This window comes from Petaurus breviceps, unplaced genomic scaffold (genome assembly GCF_028583685.1).
Source record: "Petaurus breviceps papuanus isolate PSGF00001 unplaced genomic scaffold, PetGlider_PUasm1.0 90847, whole genome shotgun sequence".
NCBI lineage: Eukaryota > Metazoa > Chordata > Mammalia > Diprotodontia > Petauridae > Petaurus > Petaurus breviceps.
This window is the reverse complement of record NW_027187360.1, coordinates 26,093,654-26,112,741: the sequence shown is the minus strand read 5'-3', so window position 1 is coordinate 26,112,741 and position 19,088 is coordinate 26,093,654. Positions and strand designations below refer to the sequence as shown.

General features: G+C 35.0%; 1 protein-coding gene across 2 annotated transcripts in view; it reads right to left on the bottom strand.

Annotated features, from left to right (window-relative positions):
* Positions 1-1,189: 1,189 nt before the first annotated feature.
* The window catches only part of PCMTD2 (protein-L-isoaspartate (D-aspartate) O-methyltransferase domain containing 2), a 27,432-nt gene continuing 9,533 nt past the window's right edge, over positions 1,190-19,088 (bottom strand). For both annotated transcript variants that reach the window (XM_069072687.1, XM_069072686.1), the window contains exons 3-6: positions 14,532-14,634; positions 13,137-13,308; positions 8,972-9,095; positions 1,190-5,998 (exon numbers count right to left, since the gene is read on the bottom strand). In XM_069072687.1, coding sequence (XP_068928788.1) covers positions 5,616-5,998; positions 8,972-9,095; positions 13,137-13,308; positions 14,532-14,634 — 782 coding nt within the window. In that variant the 3' untranslated portion in view covers positions 1,190-5,615. The remainder of the gene's footprint in view (positions 5,999-8,971; positions 9,096-13,136; positions 13,309-14,531; positions 14,635-19,088) is intronic.

Here is a 19,088-nt window from a genome sequence, read left to right as displayed (position 1 = left end):
ATAAACATTACCTTGATGTCCTTTATATCACTTCTTTTACCCAAGTCACTGTTGAACTGCATGGTTTAGAATTGGAAGAGACTTTAGAGGTTATTGAATCCAATACCCTTATATTATAGATGAGGAAACATATATGCAGAGTTCAGTGACTTACCAAAGGTAAGCTACTGTTTGAGGCAGGATTCGCACTTAGGTCTTGACTTCAAATTCACTCCTCCATGCTGCCTCATACACTTACGTGTCTATTACACTTCAGGTTACCTGATTCCACAAAACAGATAAAAGTATATTTTCAACTTAGGATATAGGTGAGCTGTACTAGTTTTATACTGAAAAGGTTTGCTAAATATATGAACAACACAAAGATTACATGTCATAATTTTCAATTACTTGAAATGTTTTTTTTCCGTGATTTTAGTGTCCTGTTTATATGCAAATAAATGTGAATTATAAATGAGTTATCTATCCATTAGATATTAGTTCAAGCTACTATATTAGTTCCTTATATTAGTTCAAGTTACTATAGATATTTGAAAGTCCTAGAGCTACATTTATTTAAGCTCTTACATTTGTCTAAGTCTGACTGTACTAAGAGTTTGTAAAGAAATACCCAAGGAGATAGCATGAACCAGACTCTACAGGCCCTTTCTTTTGCAACTCATTTCAAAGTAAAACATAATACAGAAGCGGAACCCAGAAGTTTCACTATGGAAGTAGGTTTTGTCAGTTTAAGTTTTTAAAAGATTAGGTTTCAGTATTCCAAATCTAATAACCAATATTCCTATTTAATATACTTTGCTGGAAGTTACAATTATTTTCCTTACTTTTGTGACTGGAAAAAATAATTTTGAATGCACTTATATATGCAAATAACTTTGAATGTACTTATATAATTCTAATGTCATTGATAATGATGCTCATAAATTCTGAGGGCACAGAGAATTAAGAACAGAGAATGAATATGAACTTGGCCATTAACCATGCAGTCCTCAGTCTTTGTTATTTAAATGGACCTTTTGGGAGTACCAATACAGCAAACACTTCTGGTCTCATTTATATTAGGATTACAAATTTAAACACAAGGTAATCTTTTGTGTTGTCAGAGATTCCCCTATGATTCACCACATTTAAACATCAAATGTTTAGCCAGAAGTCTGCTAACACAGGACTAGACCATGCTACTTATGCATTAGACAAAGGATACTTTTTTATTCAATGGAAACATTAGCAGCACACTATATACAGCTTTTATTTGTAAAATGATATTCCAAGAAAAGGAACAGTTTTGATATTGGATCTAGCTAAATACCATGAACTAAATACCAAACATAGACAAGCAACCATTGACATTAAGTGATAAAAATATGCAGGGTTAGTTTTTAAAAACAGCAGCACTTTAGGTAAACAGGAAGTTAACAGTTATATTTCTGAGCCACATGTGTGTGGTTTAGTGTGACATCACCAGCTCTGCAAGATCTTAGATTTCTGTATAATGTTACATCAGACACAGCAGTAGACACAGGAACCAGGTGGCTATTTAATGGTGATTATGACTGTGACCTCAAAGAATCAACTGATGCCTTCCCTTACAGATAACCTTCCAGTTTCCAGAGAGATAAGGGTTTAAATAGTCTGGATGGTACTAATTTCATAAGGTACGTAGATGATTAAATTTGAAATTCATGAAACAGGGTTTAGTCTTTGGCTGATTTGGGTAACCCTGTCTCTTGCCTGGCAACATGTTACAGTTTATTTAAAGACATAATACATAGTTACCCTTTTTTTCAGACAGACCAAAAAATAGAAACATAATTCAAAACGGGATCTGTAGGGCATTTACAATTTACCAAAAGGATGTGTGTATGTATGTATATGTGTTCCTTATACACATGTGCATTTTTTAAATTTTTCTATACTATAAGAATTTCAAATTTTTACCTATTTCCCTTATTACATTAGATTTTTAAGGCTCTTTAAAATGCACAAAAATTTCCTCTTTATGTCAAAACCGAATGAAAACACAAACCGCTTAAACATATTGCTTTTTGACATTTAAGGAAAAAATTGATCTCTGTTTTTCAAAGCCTTAAAAAATTAACTAAGTGTGATCAGAAGGGCAAATGTAAATATTTGAAGTTATGTACTTATAAAAAAAAAAAGGACAGTGCCAAAAATGTAATGTTGAAAATACTAAGTGATGCCCATTCTTCCATTTTTAGGAAGTGCATTTTTACTTGAAAGTTATTTAAAAAGTACAAAAACAAAAGTCCTCTTTTGAGATTCTTAGGGTAAAGTATACTGGATGGCAATAAGGTATATGGTAAAAAGTTAACTTAAATCTAGTTTTGTGAATGACCGGAGAAAAAACCATTTTTCACTGATGTTAGAAAATGTTCATACTAGGCTGGTGACTCAATTAACCCTTGCTTGCTACCAATTAGCTTACTGCTGGTGAATCAAACTTGATGTGCTACTCTCCCTTTGAGGTGCCCAGGCTCCAAGTATATTCTGAATGACACTGAAGAGCTGAGTAATTATTCTAGTCATTAGCCTATTAAGTTCTTTAAAGTCATAATCTGTTTGTCTGTGCCAATGTCACATTAGTAACTAATTATATCTTCAATTCTACTGTGAACAAGTCTGAACTAAACTAAACTATCTACCTGAATGGAAAAAGAGAATTTCAGAAAAGTAGAGACAAAAAAATCAGTCGAATTCTAGCATAAGAAAGAGCATACAAACATTAGAAAGAAAAAAAAAAGTAATTTCACTAAATCTCCAAAAAGAAAAAGTTGGGTGAAGTTCTTTGCAAAATAGCACAATATAGAAGCAATGCTAAGAAGGCTAAAACGTCTCAACTGCATTTATTGAGATATGATCTATACACTCATGTATATGAGCTCAATAAAATCCATGTTTCATATTACTTGCAAGTTCCAGATCAGTAAAATTGCCTTTTCTTCTTTCTATATACAGATTTTGATTTTCAACTTACATACTTAAGATTTACATAGCTGAAATTTGCTTTGCACAAGTCTGCCTTACTACTTGTCAAGACTATGTCACATAATATTTAAAACATAAAAGTAAACAGAAGTCAGAAAAGGTTACAGTATATAGTATTCCATAAAAGGGCTTATAGACTATACAAAAAATGTTATACTATCCTTAATCTGTGTAGAAACTGAAAATAACCCTATTATGCTAACCTACAGTGCAAGTGCTTAAGCAGAGGAGAACCCTATTTACAATTCTCCTTTATTTTTGCAGGCTAAACACCACACCATTTCACAGTAATATATTACACTTAAAATTCTTCTACCAGTTTTTCTGTTTTGACAACAGCACAACTGGACAACATGAAAACAGAAACTGCTTGAATGTTTTGGTTTTAAAAATATAAAGGGAAAACCATTTTCTATGAATTTTAGAGAGCATTAAAAATACTAAAATAATTAAAAGGCAAATGTGGTGAAAGTCTGAAATTCTTATATAATTATAGGAAAAAATTGAAGATGGCCAATATAAAGATATACTAATTATATAACAAATTTCAAAGATCTCAGATGAATATTTACTCCAAATTATGTCCATATAACTTATATGTAAATGGCAAATTATATATATATATATGTTTAGTTGGTGTGTATGGGTGCATATATTTGTGTATACATACACACGTGTATACATACACATATCTACACACACATGCATGTACCAATTAGACTTCTCCACACTAGGACCTGCAAGCAATGAATTAGTAATATGGAAACTGAAAATCTTGGGAGATGAAAATTATGGATAACTCTGATAATGAACCAAAAGGCAAATGAATGTAACAACATATAACGTTTCCTTAGTAGTCTAACTTTATGAGATCAGGATCAGGCATATCAACTTTTCCTTTTTATTTGGCTACACACATTTTAATTTGTGGTGAAAAATTGTCAGTACACAGACTAAAGATCCATTGAGTAATTTTAGAAAATTACCCAAATCAACAGAGATCAGTTAGCACAGTGACACTTGAATTTGCCATGCGATTTCAAAGAGCTACATAATATTTAATCACAAGACACAGTCAATGTGAATTGGGTGTTTAAATCTTAGACACTTTGAGAGTCTGGGTTTACTGGGTACATTTTAGGCTAGTTATGCCTTTTGGTGCATGTAAAAATGACAGGGAAGTAAATAAAAATGAACAAATACACTTTGGATCAAGCAATTTAATTCCAGTGTATCTCAAAAGTAGTCTTAGATAATTGAAAGGTTTTTCAGTCAGGTTATCTTGAAGATTATTCCATTTTCTCCACTAGTTTAGAAAGACTGAGAACTCTTTCCCCATTTTACTTTTACACTCTTCATAATCTGGGGAAAGTTTAATTTACAATTCACTGCAAGTTAAATTCCTCTAACATAACTAAAATTTTAAAGATCCATTTTTTAAGAAAAATTATTTTTAAAAAATCTATTTATTGGAACTATAAAAGCTAAATATCATTACTCTAGTTACAGAAAAATACTAAACTGAGGTCAAAAAAAGCAGGGACTGTCTATATGGGACATTGCCACTAATTACGTTCTGAGATTTTTCATCTTCCAAAAATTCTGACAAACTGAGTAGTCAATTGCTTCAGAACGATACTAGTTTCCATCCTCACATCAACCACATCTGGGTCTGTATTGCATATTCTTAAGAACATCAATGATGTTAACTTAGACATAAAGAATCTGTGACATCTCTCAAAATACCCTCTCAGGAAGTTCTAACACTATACTTGACAAAGTTTTCAGAACTTAGCTTGTAAACTCTTCAGACAAAAATCCATAAAGGATTTAACTTACATAAGATCAATCCTCACTATGTAGAAATAAAGTTGGGTCGTTTGATGTATTTATGATTTGCTTTTTCCAATTAACATCACTATCTCTTTAGAAAATTTACAATCTGCAAACTCACAAAATCTTATCGATTTACTTATTTATAATCTGGTTAAACAAACTTGTAACAGTATTTCCCATTCTAGTAAACTAAATGAAGAGTCAAACTCAGTGCCAATGATCAAGGGCAGATACCACCTAAATTCAGAATTCAAACCTGGACATTTAGAGTATCGCCCCCCGAAGTGATTTTGTGTACTTGTAAAATTTGTGCTTTAGGCGGGGGTTTTGGAAGAAGCAAAGTAACTTGAATCAGCAGTTTTCATTTTAATTATACAATATATACTATTTTATGCAACTTTGTTGCAGAGTAGTCTTTAGGGTGCTGCCTAGAAACATTTTAAACTGGAGTTTACTTTTAAAGCATGGCTGAAATAAAAAACCTTATTGAGGTGATTTTTTTCCCCCTCAACAGAAGAAATATTTGCTTCTAGGCAGTTTGAGTTCACCAGGTCACTTTTAAAGGAAATCCTGCTATAAGATTTAAAAAAAATTAGCACACCACCAAAAAACTAGGAGAAAAAAATGAGGGTGTTTAAGTAGACAGCAGTCACATTCTCCTGCCAATCTATGCCAGGGGTGACCATGTTAACGGGTAAGCAAGTCATATACATGTTGTAAGGCCCTCACCACTTCCCCCCTTATGTATCTTTTCCTTAATATAAATAGAAGACTTATTTTTCTCTGTAATAAAGCAGGTAATATTTCAGAGGGTCAGGCAGGGGCAGACTCAAGACCTTTTCTCTCAGAAAGTTTACAGGAGGATCTGGCTTCATTTCAGGCACATTCTTTTCCTCCTCTTCTCTCCTTTCTTCTTCCACATCCTCACAATTGTTGTTGTCATCAGAAGGGTTGGAAATACGACTGGCGAAGACTTCTTTGTCCAAGAAGACAATAGTTTCCATTCGACGGCGTCGAACTCGTCTTCGCTTAAACCTGGGTGGGTTTTTCAGTCCATTTCCACTCTTGCTCATTGTTTCTTGGTGAATTATCTTTTTAATAGTTCCTCGAATTGCAATTCGAGCTAAATCTTGGAGGCTACGAACAGCCAATGGCGCTAAGATAAAGAAGAATTTGATCAAATATTGACAGGAATTCAGCATAATTCCGCAAAATTTAATGATAATGGCTCACTCAAATATGCAAATTAATTTAAATACCTGGATATGTTAAAAATATTTGTGAATCTGAGTTCTGGCAAAGCTTACCAAACATCTGAAAATTATATTAAGCAGTCATAATGTTTTGCATTCACAGTTTTGCATTCATAACATTGTTAAAACCTAGGCCTCCACTTTTCAGAGAGACAAGGAGAGATACCTGAGTCATTAGACCACATGAAAAGTGAGGAGAACTGGGGATAAAAATTAAGATTCACTTGCAGGTCACAAATTTGAGTTCCTTCCTATATCTGATTACTTTCTCAGGAGGTTGCTGGTTAGTCAATCCAGGAGAATAGTCAAGTACAGTCTTTCAACTGATTTAATAGAAAGCGTATTCTCACTATTTTTTGAAAGCTACAGCTGCTGTTTATTTCACAAAATAGAGAGAAGCAAACTGAAAATTACAAAAACCAAAACGAGGTCCAAGGGTACAGCAGGCAATACAGACACTGGTCCTAAAAAAGTCCTCAATTTCAAGCTCATAATTTTATTTAGCTAGTGTAGGGAAGGAGTAAGAAAAACAAAGACATGATCAGGAAAGAGAATGGGCCAGTAATGTAAATGAGGAAGGAATTAACACAAAGACAGTCATGGTGATATAATGGTATCAATATTAGGAGGTCTAGAAGCAGGCCTCTATGGAAGGTTTACAGCAGGACATGGACAGAAATTATAGAGGGGGACATGGAGTGGATAAGTATTGAGCTGTGCCAATGAAGAGAGTACCTGCTGTCATGAAAATCAGAGTTGCATCAAAGTACTGAAGGGAAGGCCACAAGCATTTTATTAAAATATTTTTAACCCAAAAGAAATAATGGTAGGAGGTGGGCATATCTGAATACCTTACTTAACCAGAAATAATCAGAATTCTTGACAGTATAAAAATACTCTGAAGATTACAGTAAAGGGCTATATTCAAGTTACCACAAGACAAGCCTAGAAAGAATGGCTACGTTAATGTCCACTCAAGTCTTTACTTTGTATTATGTAAGTAAAGAAACGAGAGGTAGTTCCCAAGGGAGTCGGGCTTGGGGGCCAGGAAGAACAAGTTTCAGTCCTTTCTGTGCCACACACTAGCTATGTGTCCCTGAGTAAGTCACTTTAACTTCTTGATACATTAGAAAATTCTTTAAGATTCTAAGTTACAGAAAAATTACTGATCTGTATCTGTGCAAAGAACTTCCATCATAGGAGTCCTCCACAGCAATAAAATTGCATGTCTGAACCAAAAAGAGAGAAAGGAATGGCAAATAAAAGACATTATAGGTCCATGAAGAAAAAGTCACTCCAGACTAAGTTCATTTTTTTTTTCTAACAGGACTAATAGCCTTAATAGGTCAGGAGAACGTAGACATAGTGTTACTGGATTTTAGCAAGTCATTTGACAAATTTTCTCATGGCATCCTTGTGAATAAGAAAGAAAATGACAGGCAAGGAGGATTTATGACCAGACTCAAATAATAGCCATTAATGGGTTGAAGTTAACCTGTAGAGAAGTCTCAAGTGGACAGTTCTGACCCCTTGGTCCACTGCCCTGTGGTGGTCAACAGTTTATCAACAATTTGTATACAGGCATAGATAGCATAATAATAAAATGTGCAGATCACACAAAATTAAGAGGAGAAACTACCTTCTAAAGTCCAAATTCCTAAAGATGGGTCAAATCCAGTAAGAGAATATTTAATAATATAATCTCAATTTTATACTTGAGTTTAAAAAAAGTCAACATTCACAGAGAGGGGAAAGCCTGGCTAGACAACAAGCAATGTGAAAAAATTCTGTGAGGCTGAGTGGACCATAAGCTCAAGAAAGCTACTGTGACATTAGTTAGGCTCAATTAAGAGAGGCATAGTATCCAGAAGAAGGGAGCTGATGGTCTCACTTTCTCCTCTTTAGAGGACATCTACAATGCTGTAGTCAGTTTTACACACCAAATTTTAGGAAGGATATTAAAGTCTGAGAACATCTCAATGGAACCTACTCCTGCAGCCCAACTTCCAGCCCAGCCTCCGCAGTCATTATTCTCGGAAGCAATCCCTAAGGTGACAGGACCTTGAAACTACCTGTGCAGAGCATACAGTCCCAGCCTCCTCAATGGAAATGATCAATGGGAATGATATAAGGAAGTGAGTGTGTTTAGTCTGGAAAAAGTCTGTAGGAATATGAAAGATGTTTTCAACTAGCTGAAGGGCTGTTATGTGAAAGAACAAGATTAACCTTCTTCCGCTTGGCTTCAGGGGGCAGAACTAAGAGTAATGGGTGGGAGTTATAAGCTGATGTAGGGGAAAATTTCTTCTGAACAATTACAGATACCCAAAAGTGAAAGTGACTAGGGGCAGCCAGGTAGCACAGCGAGTAAGAGCACCAGCTCCAGTGTTGGGATGACCTGGGGATCGAATCTGGGCTCAGACACTTAGCACCACACCCAGAAATAACTGGCTGTGTAACCTTGAGCAAGTTACTTAACCCTGATTGCTTTAAAAAAAAAAAAAAGAAACTAACCACACTGTATACTTCCCTGAGCAATCTTAGGAATGTACAACTCCTGTGATTCTGTGGTTAAGTTTTTGGCTTTCTCACATTCTCCTCCCCTCTCTGTACCTTTCTATTTCACAGCACACAATGTACTCTCAAAAGGTTTATAATATAAAGGAAACTGGTTGTGTGGAGAGGAAAGTGGAATCTGATGATGTAGGCACACTAGTATGAAACTGCCTAAAATCTGACTGCAATTAATTGTAAAATTTTAAAGGTTCTTTAGCTGAAGATAAAATGTGATCTGTGGTCAAAATTTTCAAATAATTTTTGTTCCAGTCATTGATCAAAGAGAACAGAAGATTAAACCAAATGTAGATCTTGATACTTACGCAGTTGCACAAGTCTTGACTTTCCTGAATCTGAATGACTAGGCTGGATCAGAGGAGCAAAAGAAACAGCCAAAATCTTTTTGGTCTCCCAAGCAGAAGGACCCGTTCGAGTTATTTTAGTGAGCTGTCCCAAATACAAAATGAGAAAAGTTTTAAATATTTGGCAATTATGTAAGGAGTTTAAAATTTATTCTTAAAATCTAAAAGATAAAAAACAGACATATCCTTTTACCTGTGAGAATGTAAGCACCTGTTTTGAGTTTGTCTTTTGTATCCTCAGTGCTTTGTGTAATGCTTGGCGCATAATGGTGCTAAAAAAGTGCTTGGTTGATTGATTTACAGACAAGAGAAATTCTGTCTAAGCTAAATAATAATAAATAACAACTGAAAAAATACAAAGTAAAAGTAGAATGAAAGGATCATAGGTATGGAGGCAGAAGGGATGATGGGAGTCAAATCCACCTCCCTGAGTTGACAAAAGAAGCAATGGGCAAGGTTCATCCGAAGTAAGTTAAGTATCTGAGGCAAGATTTGCTTTCCTAATTCCAAGTTAGCTACATCACACCAATTCTCAAATAATAATAGTTCAGATTTATAGAGTTCCTTGAGGTTTACAAAAAGCTTTCCTCATAACCACTACAAGTATTAAAACTTCAATTCAGAGATGTGGGAAGCAAAGTTCAGAGAGACAAATGCCTTGTTTATAGACACATTAACTATGATTCATCAAATCCAGGATTCAAACTCGGATCTTTCTTGACCAGCACTAAAAGGTGATGTAACTTGATCAGTCCCATGTTCTGCTAATGTCTGCTGAAAATCTCAACTAAAACCTCACTCTAATTATTTTAGTTACAACATGGAATTCAGCATAACTTTGCAATTACTTAAGAAACAATGCTCTACTTATAACAGTCCTGTGACAGAGATCATCCAGTGTGCAATGTTTCTGAATGTTCCCAGATTGCTAAACTAGGTCAGAGTACTATTTTCACTTGCTAGGGCTTTGTAAGAAGTGTTTATGTGCAAGTCTTAGCTAATCAAATCTAAGCTGGTAAATAAATCCCCTAAGTAAATGAGATTATAAATACTGCAAAGGTGAGGAAGACAAAGCTTTTCCCCTGACACTTCCCTTCTCATACTCTGGTTTCCTGTGGTAGCTTTTGGTTAAAGAAATCATGAGGGCTAATTTCAGTTTCTAGGGTACTGTTACATTGAAAGCCCACATAGATAAAAACAGACAAATGAGCAGTTAAATCAACTTTTCTGGTTATATCTCACACTGCTAATGCATGTTGCACCACAATGTTTTTGTTTAGAGCACAGAGCCCAAGTACTTTCCAAAAAGCAATTTCATTTTGTTATGGTCAAAAATACTCTTCTCCTCAGTGAGCCTTTCCTGGAGACAAAGAAAAATAGCTAAACAAAACTAACTGACATGGAAACTGCATATATAACATTCTACACCCATGGTCTCTCCACTGATCCAAAGAAAGGAATGAAGTACATTTCCTTATCGCTATCTTCCTGGATCAAGATGGATCATTATAATTACACAGTATTCAGCTTCCAAATAGCAACATTTTCACAGCCCTCTTGAAAATGCTGCAGTTGACAACATGCACAATGCCCTTAGGAATTTTTAAAGGGGAAATGGATCATTAATTCATATTTTAAAAGTCTAGAATCATGAAACTGCTCCCAAGAAATATCATTTTAAAATTATAGCAAAAACCTTACTTAATGCAATCTAGTCATTTGAAATAAAATAAATTTGTTCCTTCCAAAGTCTACAAATTATAAACTAAAACACAATGTAAAAGCATATGTATTATTAATTACAATCATTTTATACTGTTTTGCTCAATTATTTTGGGGGATGTAAGTATGAGTTAGATGGAGTTTGTATGTCACGTCAAAACAAAATTTACTAATTTAAAAAGTACCTAGAAAAGGTTACAGAAAATGTTAAATTTAAAGCTGGTTATCTTTATTCCTCTGTGACAAAGATAAACACATCTTAACATTTATTTGATCATTATTTCAGTAGTCAGCCATTTCTAAAAAAGACAGTCATTGTTTTTAGTAAGATCAAGGTTTGCAATTTCTTTACCCAGTAAAATAAGATGACCTCCTAATTGGCAAAGTCAATGGGCATTTCTCTATCTTTATATCACTGACTCTCCCCCTCTTTATGAATTTTCTGCTCTTTGGGTTTCAGACACTGCACTCAGGAATGCAACAGAGACAGCAGTGGATTTGGAGACCGAGAAACTGGGTTCAAATCTCAGCTCTGTTCCTGCCTGTGGGATCTTCAGCAAGACACTTAGCCCTTCTGGATCTCAGCTTTCTCATCAATAAAAAGATGCCGTCCTTCCAGCTCTAAATCTGTCCTTCTAATCTTATAATTCTCCTGCTGCTCTATTCCTCCGGTTTCCTCATCCTCTCCCTAATACCTTAATGCAGGTATTCCTCAAGGGCTCATCCTCAGTTCTCATTTCATTTTACTCTTTGCTTTTCTCCTTGGCAATCTCACTCATTCTCACAGTTTCAACTACCACCTCTCAGCAGGTGATTCCTCAATTTGTCTCCCTTTAACCTCTCCCCTGAGGTCCAGATCCATATCTCTAATTGCTTATAGTTCATTTTCTTAAATTATTTTCTGAACTAAAACACTAAAAGAGCATGTTCAAATATGTAGCAGAACATAAAAAGAAGATTGTTTATGAAACTGTGAATCTTCATTTCATGCCACTTTCTTTTTTAAAAAGTATATAATAACTTCCTCATGTTACTTAATTAACAAATGTTTGTTGAATGTCATGGAAAAGATCTGTTCCTAAAGAAATAAGAGCAACATTTAAGAACACTGCATGCCTCTTAAAATCAGGTTTACTAAAGGAAAAAAAAAGCTTCCTGATAAAACATGAACAATAATGCTCTCATCTTATGATCACCATGCTGTATACAAAATTATTCACCAAATTAAAATACAGAAAGTGAATATTAATAAAACAGGACTCGAGTCAATCTGTTAATGTACCTATATTATTCCAATTGTAGCACTGATTTTCCTACAGCTTTCATAATATGATGAGTTGTTGTTTTTTTTTAACAGTGTCAGGATGTTTCTAACGATGTGTTAATTATTTCCTGGAAGCTTGTGATCCCAAACCACATAGGTAAATAGAAAGTATATTCCTGAGGTCCCTATGCAGAGTTTTGCTTGAGGGCCTTGAAAATAAATTTATGCTACTGTTTCTAATTTTATACCTTCAAAAAAAATTTTTTAAGCAATTGGGGTTAAGTAACTTGCTCAAGGTTACAAAGCCAATTATTTTATGTGGGTGTTATTTTATGAGGCTGGAACTGATCCCGGGTCTTCCGACTCCGGGGCTGGAGCTTTTACTCACTGTGCCACCTGGCTGCCCCTCTTGAATAATTTTTTAACTATCTCTCCTTCCCCATTTTCTTTACTTTCACTTTATTAGCCCTTTTTGTCTGTGAATAACTTGTTATAGTGTCTTTGGATGGGAGGACAAAATAGCATTTAAAGCTAAGGACTTATAAAGACATTTCATCTCTAGCAATGAGTTACCCCAAGATCTGCAAGTGTAGTAAATGACTATCTGACAAAAATGAGGAAAGTAGTAGAGTATGCCTATGCTAACCATTCTGGTCCCAACTTAATATTTATGTTTAACTGATTCCGCAATGAGCCCAAAGCATGGACCAAAGAATTCAAAACCGAAAGGGACCTCAAAGATCACCTAGGACTTCGTTACCTCATTTCTAAAATGATAGACAAAGCAGATGACCTACAGTAAGGTCCTTTCATTAGCTCTAAATTTATGATGATTTCACAGATCACTGATTGAGTTTAGGGGATAGTTTCTCTGGGACGCATCCAATAAAGGGCATTCCAGCCAGAAGCAGCATAAAGAAGTAAGGGGCATAAAACAGGGTGAGAAATGGTAGTAAAGAATATTCAAGTTCTCCCTCTTTGATTCACTGCTCCCTAGAGTGAATATGTTATGTGATTCTGTATTTTGGTACAGCAAAGATTATTGGTGTTTTCAGGGCAATGATAAGTCTTTGATGTACTTAACAATTAGAAGGAAGAAAGAGAGGGAGTAAAACACTATACTCATGAAAGTAAACTAACCTTTTCTTCTAGTGGCATGACAAGAATTCCCCCAACTTTAAGCAAACTCTTCATGTAATCTTCATGTTCTTTCTGAACTCCAGCACCACAATAAACACGATCATATTGAGTACAATCTGGAGAAATCTCCAGACAGTTGCCCGTAACAAAGGAAGGTTCACAGAATTCAAACCTGAGGGTGAAGAACATTTCATATACTTTGTTTATACTGCAACAAGTCTATAAGGAGCATTATTCTATCACCTCAATTGTCTTTAGGTTTAAAGATATTCATATAGCACTTTACAGTTTAAACAATCTTCACACCATTGGAGAGGCAGTGTGGTATAGTGAGACTAGGAGGAAGAAGCCCTGGGACGGAGGCCCAGCTCTGCTACCTCTCAGGTGACCTTGGCCAAATCACTCTCCACCTGAGTTTCAGTTTCCTAATTTATAAAATGGGGAGAATGACTTTATACTACCTACAAGTCTGAGAATGCTAGATTTATAGCATTATATAAAGTAAGTCTACTTTATGTAGGTAGGTTATGCATAATTATCCCTATTTTACAAATGAAGAAACTGATGATTAGGGAGCAAAGCGTCTTGCCTGAGTAAATGGCAGAAGTAGAAGTAGAAGCCTTTTGACTCTAAGTCAAGAGCTCTTCCTACTCTATTACAAACATTCTCAGAGATGTTCAAATATCTCTACATAGCCAGGATATAGTGATAATGCTAAATAGACTATATACTCTGAGGATAAAATCACAAGAGCTATACAACAATTAATTGATTTTATCAAAACATTAACTTATTTAAAATACAATGAGAATTCTAATAATTTAAAATAATACATATAATCAAAAGTAGAAATATGACCTTGTTTTTTAAAAAAATCCAATTACTATGGGTATTTTTCTTATTTCATAATTAGATGAGATTAGTTAAAAAAAATCTTAAATCTCCTATAAGCAATCCTTAAGAGTAGAATATTCTCTCAACTATTATTAGTAATTATTTGAAATAACAAGAGCTAGTAATGTTCTAAAATAAAAGCATATGTATATATAAAATTTATTTGTGTGTGTGTGCTGGGAACATATTTGGGAATATTTTCTTTTCCATTTATCAATATTAAGGATGAATTTGTCAATTCATCTATGTCTAAGGCTATCTGAAGCACTTAAAACAGAATCACTTCAATGTACTGGATTTTAAAATGCATGGGAATGGAATCCTGACTGACCTCTGGGACTCCAATCCTCCCAACCTCAACCTAGCAACAAGGTTGCTAGATTCTTTATTAGGACTTATTAAACAGGTGAGTAAAGTGAAATGAACAATCTCTTTTTTTAATCATCAATATGTTAAATTATAATTTACAAACTTGGACCAGTAAAAAAACAAAATCCTTACTTGTCAAAGCTATCACTTGTTCTGATGAAAAAGTCCAGTTTCTGCTTGGCATACTCTATCACATCTGAATGAAGTTCTACCCCATGGTTTACACCAAAAGGACCTAAATTATTCAGGAATAAGAAAGTTATTTATAACCATGGCATGGAGTTCTTTCCTTCTTCATTCTTTATCCATTCACTTCAATTACAAAATATCCATCAAATTAATTCAATTCAACAAAAATTTAAGAGTCTACTATAAGGTATGCACAGTGAGAGAGAAAGACATGACAACAGATACTGCTTTTGAGTTTACAATCTATGGGGGATGGAGGGAAAGTAATAGATATACAGACAAAATATATACAATACAAATAGAAAGAAATGTGAAGAGATAGAGATAATAACTGATTGGAATTAGAAAAGATTTATATGGGAAGTGGCACCGAGCTGACCCTTGAATAGATCCCAAAAGACAGTGTTAAAAAATATCATTTAAAAAGTACCATAGCTCTACATGGTATACCTAGATATGCTTTCAATTTGTTTTTGTGCTGAAAGGATTACACATCGAATACTTGAACTAGAGCTATAAGAAAAGTTTTACTTACGGCATTTCATTTCTTGTCAAAAAGCTTTTAGCACTTTTCTTGGAACTCTACAACCCTCAAGGTCCTGAATGCTGAAATTCATCTTTCTGATATAATCTTTTCTACTTCCTTACTCTCACTAAACCTGTTTGTCTTCATTATCATGATATTGCTCTCCTGATCCCTTCCTATTCTCCCAGCTCAGCCACATTTACTCTACTCTCTCCTCATCATTTAGAATTGACCCAGAATTCTTGAGAGTTGTATAGCATAGTAGACAGAGCTGGTGTCTGAACTGGGAAGAACTGGGTTCAAATCCTACATCTGACACACACTACTTATGTGCAATTGAGCAAGTCACTTAAGTGTTCAAGGCTAACTCTCTAGAAGATTATAAACTGCAGAGAAGATGCCAATCTGTATTGGCAGAGGAAGTACAAAAGTTGGACTCATCAATAGTTCTTATGCTGATGAAGTCCATGCATGTGTACACAATACAATTTCTACTATCATCTTACTCTATCTCCTCATGGCAGGAGTTGACCCTGGGTTCTTGGAGGCCTAGGACCTGTGGAGGCCAAGTTCTAGTATTCCTATCATGCCAAGTTTGCCCAGGCATATTGTGAATAGTTGGAAAGGCTTTGGATAGCTTGAAAAATTTCAAGTACAAGCAGAGAGACAGCAGTGAATAACATGTCTATAATCCAAGGATCAAAAGGTTAGCCAACTGGTGTTAAATATTTTTGGCCATGGCAATGTATGAGAGTATTTACTAAAGTAAAAAAGTGTTGGAATCTGGGTTAAATGTAAGGAGTAACTTTCTGAAGTATCTTTAGAAGCATTTATGGCATAACTTTCACAATGTCAAGTAGTATAAAGCTGAATTCATGTTTAAGTGGCTCATTTTTAGGTGCACATCTCCCTTAGCCTATTGGTCATCCTCAACATTTTTTTAAAAATAGTATTTGATTTTTCCCCCAATTACATGTCAAGATAATTTTTAGCATTCATTTTTACAAGATTTTGAGCTCCACATTTTTCTCCCTCCCTCTCTTCCTTTCCTCTCTTCCAAAAGTGGTAGGTAATTTGATACTACAGGTTATACATGCGCTATCATGTAAGACATATTTTCATATTAGTCACAGATGTTAAAGAAACAGATAAAAAAGGGAAAAAATGAAAAAGAATAAAGTGAAGAAAACATGCTTCAATCTGCATGCAGAGTCCATCAGTTCTTTATCTGGATGTGGATACCATTTTCCATCATGAGTCCTTTGTACTTTTCTTGCATCACTCTGTTGCTGACAGGAGCTAGGTCATTCATAACTGATCATTATGTAGTGTTGCTAATACTCTGTACAATGTTTTCCTGGTTCTGTTCATTTCACTTTGCATCATTTGTACAAGCTTTTCCAGGTTTTTCTGAAATCTGCCTGTTCATCATTTAGTATCATTGAGCACAACATATTCCATTACATTCATATATTACAGCTCGTACCGCCATTTCCGAAATGATGCCATCCCCTCAATTTCCAATATTTGCCTCCAAGAAAAGGGGTGCTAAAAATATTTATATTTTTGCACATGTAAGTCCTTTTCCCTTTTTAAAGATCTCTTTGGGATACAGACCTAGTAATGGTATTGCTAGATCAAAGGGTATATGCAGTTTGGTTGCCCTTTGGGCATAGTTCCAAATTGCTCTCTAGAATGGCTGGATCAGTTCACAACTCCACCAACAGTGCATTAGTGTCACAATTTTCCTACATCTCCAACATCTATCATTTTCCTTTTTTTGTCATATTAGCCAATCTGATAGGTATAAGGTATTACCTCAGAGTTGTTTTAATTTGTATTTCTCTAATCAAAAGTTAGAGCACTTCTTCATATGCCTATAGACAGCTTTGATTTCTTTATCTGAAAAATGAATGTTCATATCCTTTGAACATTTATCAGTTGGGGAATAGCTTATATTTTTATAAATTTGATTCAGTTCTCTGTATATTTGAGAAATAAGGCCTTTATCAGAGACACACTATAAAGATTGTTTCCCCAGATTTCTGTTTTCCTTCTAATCTTGGTGGCATTGATTTTGCTTGTGCAAAAGCCTTTTAATTTAATATAATCAAAATTATCTATTTTATATTTTGTAATGTTCTCTAACTCATTTGGTCATGAACCTATAACTCACTTAACTTTTCCTTTAAGAATCTGGATGCTATACCACTTGGTAGATATATGTTTAATACTGATACCACTTCAGTATCTATAGCACCTTATAGTAAGATGCAGTTTCCTTCCTTATTTCTTTTAATTAGGTCTATTTTTGCTTTTGTCTGAGATCAGGATTGCTACCCCTGCTTTTTTTACTTCAGCTGAAGCATAATAGATTCTGCTCTAGCCCCTTTTACTCTGTGTCTCTCTGCTTCAAGTGTGTTTCTTGTAAACATCATATTGTAGGATTCTGGTTTTTGATCCACCCTATCCACTTCCATTTTATGAGAGTTCATCCCATTCACATTCACAATTATGATTACTAACTCTGTAATAACCTCCATCCTATTCCCCCTCACCATTTGTCCTTTCTCTCACCTTTTCCCTCCTCACCAGTGTTTTGCTTCTGTCTACCACTTCACCTGACCTGCCCTCCCTTATTTCAGTCCATCCCACCTCCTACTGTGGGGTAAGATAGATTTCTATATTCAATTGATTGTGTATATCATTCCCTCTATGAGCCAGTACTGATGAGAGTAAGATTCAAGCAATGCCCATTGCCTACCCTCCCATCTTTCCCTTCACTGTAATAAGTTTTTCACATCTCTTCATGTGAAATGATTTACTCCATTCGCCCTTCCTTCTGCACCCAGGGTACTACTCTTTCTCACCCCTTAGTAATTTTTTTTCATTCCCTCAAATTCATCTTATACCTATACTCTCTATTTGTATTCCTTCTAGCTGCACTATCAGTGGCACAATATTTATAAATTAAAAGCATCATCTTCCCATGTATGGATGTGAACAGTTCAGTTCCACTGAATTCCTTATGTTTTCTTTTCCCTTTTTTGGGCCTCTCTTGGGTCTTGATATTGTAGATAAAATTTTCTGTTCAATTCTGGTCTTTTAATGAAAGTCTGAAATCCTTATGTTTCATTGAATAAGCATTTTTTCCCTTTAAGTATTATGCTTAATTCTTCCAGATAAGTGATTCTTTGTTGTAGTCCCAGCTCCTCAGCCTTCTGGAATATCATGTTCCATGCTTTCTGATCCTTTAATGTTGCATCTACTAAGTGCTGTGTAATTCTGATTGTGGCTCCCCACTATTTGAATTGTTTCTTTCTGGCCACTTGCAGTATTTTTTTCTTGACCTGATATTTCTGTGATTTGGCTATAATGTTCCTTGGAGTTTTCATTTGGGGAATCTCTTTTCTGAGGTGAACAGTGGATTCTTTCAATGCCTATTTTGTTGTCTAGTTCCAGGATATCAGGGCAGTTCTCATTGACAATTTCTTGAAAGATGCTGTCCAGGTCCTCCTTTTGATAATGGCTTTCAAGTAGTCCAATGATTCTGACATTGTCTTTCCTGAATCAATTTTCCAGGTCGGTTTTTCCCACGTGGCATTTTACATTTTCTTCTATTTTTTCATTCTTTTCAATTTGTTTGATTCTTGATTTCGCATAGTCATTAGCTTGAACCTGCCCAATTTAACTTTTATAGCGTTGTTTTCCTCAGTTAGTTTTTTTACTTCCTTTACCATTTGGCTAATTCTACTTTTTAAGCAATTGTTTTCTTTTTCCAAGCTGTTGACTCTTTTTTTCACAATTCTCTCGCAACATTCTCATTTCTTTCCCCCATTTTTCTTCTACCTCTCTCTCTCTCTCTCTCTTTTTAAGCAATCGGGGTTAAGTACCTTGCTCAAGGTTACATGGCCAGTTATTTCTGGGTGTGGTGCTGAGTGTCTGAGCCCGGGATTTGATCTCCAGGTCATCCC